At 43.8% G+C, this 1,777-nt stretch overlaps 1 protein-coding gene across 1 annotated transcript in view; it reads left to right on the forward strand.

The window, feature by feature from the left end:
- LOC101857212 (lambda-crystallin) overlaps positions 1 to 1,777 on the forward strand; it is a gene marked incomplete in the record, with an annotated part of 9,903 nt that overhangs the window by 2,787 nt on the left and 5,339 nt on the right. Inside the window, 1 exon segment of the mRNA XM_013088724.2 lies at positions 1,537 to 1,771. Within this exon segment, the coding sequence (XP_012944178.1) occupies positions 1,537 to 1,771 (235 nt within the window).

Genomic DNA, 1,777 nt, shown 5'->3' on the forward strand with positions numbered 1-1,777 from the left:
GGGGGGGGGGTTGCTGTTAAACTCTCGTATTCTACTTATCCTAAGTTAGAACCGGTCTTTTCGAAGATGGGTTCTTTGCTTGCGCAACGAAAAGAACAAAAATGGATCTGAGAGAGAATGTTCAAGATGATATTCTGCAGAAAGTTCAGATTCTTCTCAGCTTTGAGTTTTGGACATCCACATTGATACTTGCAGGTCAATGATATAACATTCCCACCCTGATGGTCAAGGGTTTAACTTTCTGACCACTGATGGTCAAGTGTATAACATTATCACATTCTTAGCACTGATGGTCAAGTGTATAACATTCTCACATTCTCACCAGTGATGGTCAAGGGTATAACATTCTCACCACAGATCGTCAATGGTATAACATTCTCACCGCTGATGGTCAAGGGTATAACATTCTCACCCTGATGGTCAAGGGTTTAACTTTCTGACCATAGATGGTCAAGTGTATAACATTCTCACATTCTCAGCACTGATGGTCAAGTGTATAGCATTCTCACATTCTCACCATTGATGGTCAAGGGTATAACATTCTCACCACTGATGGTCAAGGGTATAACATTCTCAGCACTGATGGTCACGGGTAGAACATTCTCACATTCTCACCACTGATGGTCACGGTTAGAACATTCTCACATTCTCACCACAGATGGTCAAGGGTGTAACATTCTCACCACTGATGGTCAAGGGTGTAACATTCTCACATTCTCACCACTGATGGTCAAGTGTATAACATTCTCACCACTGATGGTCAAGGGTATAATATTCTCACCACTGGTGGTCACTGATGGTCAAGGGTATAACATTCTCAACACTGGTGGTCACTGATGGTCAAGGGTATGACATTCTCACCAGCGCTGATAAGACAACATAGTGGTGCCCATTTTGCAGGATCGGGTCGGGTCGCAACCTCACTCAAAATTAATGAAAAGAAAGAGAAATGGAGGGTGATTGGGGGGTTAATATTTTACGACCCCATCAATTAACACACGTTAGATGATTTTGGAGGCGGGCTGTTTTGACACTGCCTTTCAGTGCTCACACTCGAGATCAGGCTAAATAGAGTAGGGTACAGCATTCCCACAAATTGGATCTAAAGAGAAGATCAAGAAAAGCATTTCCCTATTTTGGAGAAAAAGGATTTCAGAAGAAAAAGAAATCTCCCCACGTCTTGGTTTTGCATCATTTTTCCCTTAGAAACTTGTACATGTAAAAAAAATGAAACGGTATTGGTTTAACGCCCCTATCAACACTGGTAGGTTATTTAACAGGCAGGATCTTCGAGTTTAACGTCCATCTCTGAAAGGACCGAGCCTAGTGAAAAATTCGTGTAAAGTGCCTTACCCAAGGAAACAACGTCGGACCGAGCTGAGGCTTGAACCCCTGAACCCGCAATCTCACGATTACAATTCCAGTAGCCTAGTAGTTAGTCTACCGACGCCGTTTTTATTTCAAATATTTGTGAAATAATCGAAGAAAAACTAAGTGCCATGCAGTAATATATTATTTTTATACCCCTGTCTCTAGTAACGCAGTCAGCCTGAGTTATGCAACTCTGTACATCAGCGGGGGGCACAGAGTCGTTCTGTATGGCGAGGATGCGGAAGTGTCGGAGAAAGTCACCGCAGACATCCAAGAGCTCCTGAGCACGTACGAGGAGAAGGGACTTCTCAAAGGGAGTTTGTCCAGGGCGGAGCAAGGGGCGCTTGTCTCGTGTTCTTGTAGCTTGGTGGAGACTGTGTCGGGGGCCTTCCTTGTACAGGTAACA

This window comes from Aplysia californica, unplaced genomic scaffold (assembly GCF_000002075.1).
Source record: "Aplysia californica isolate F4 #8 unplaced genomic scaffold, AplCal3.0 scaffold00797, whole genome shotgun sequence".
Taxonomy (NCBI): domain Eukaryota; kingdom Metazoa; phylum Mollusca; class Gastropoda; order Aplysiida; family Aplysiidae; genus Aplysia; species Aplysia californica.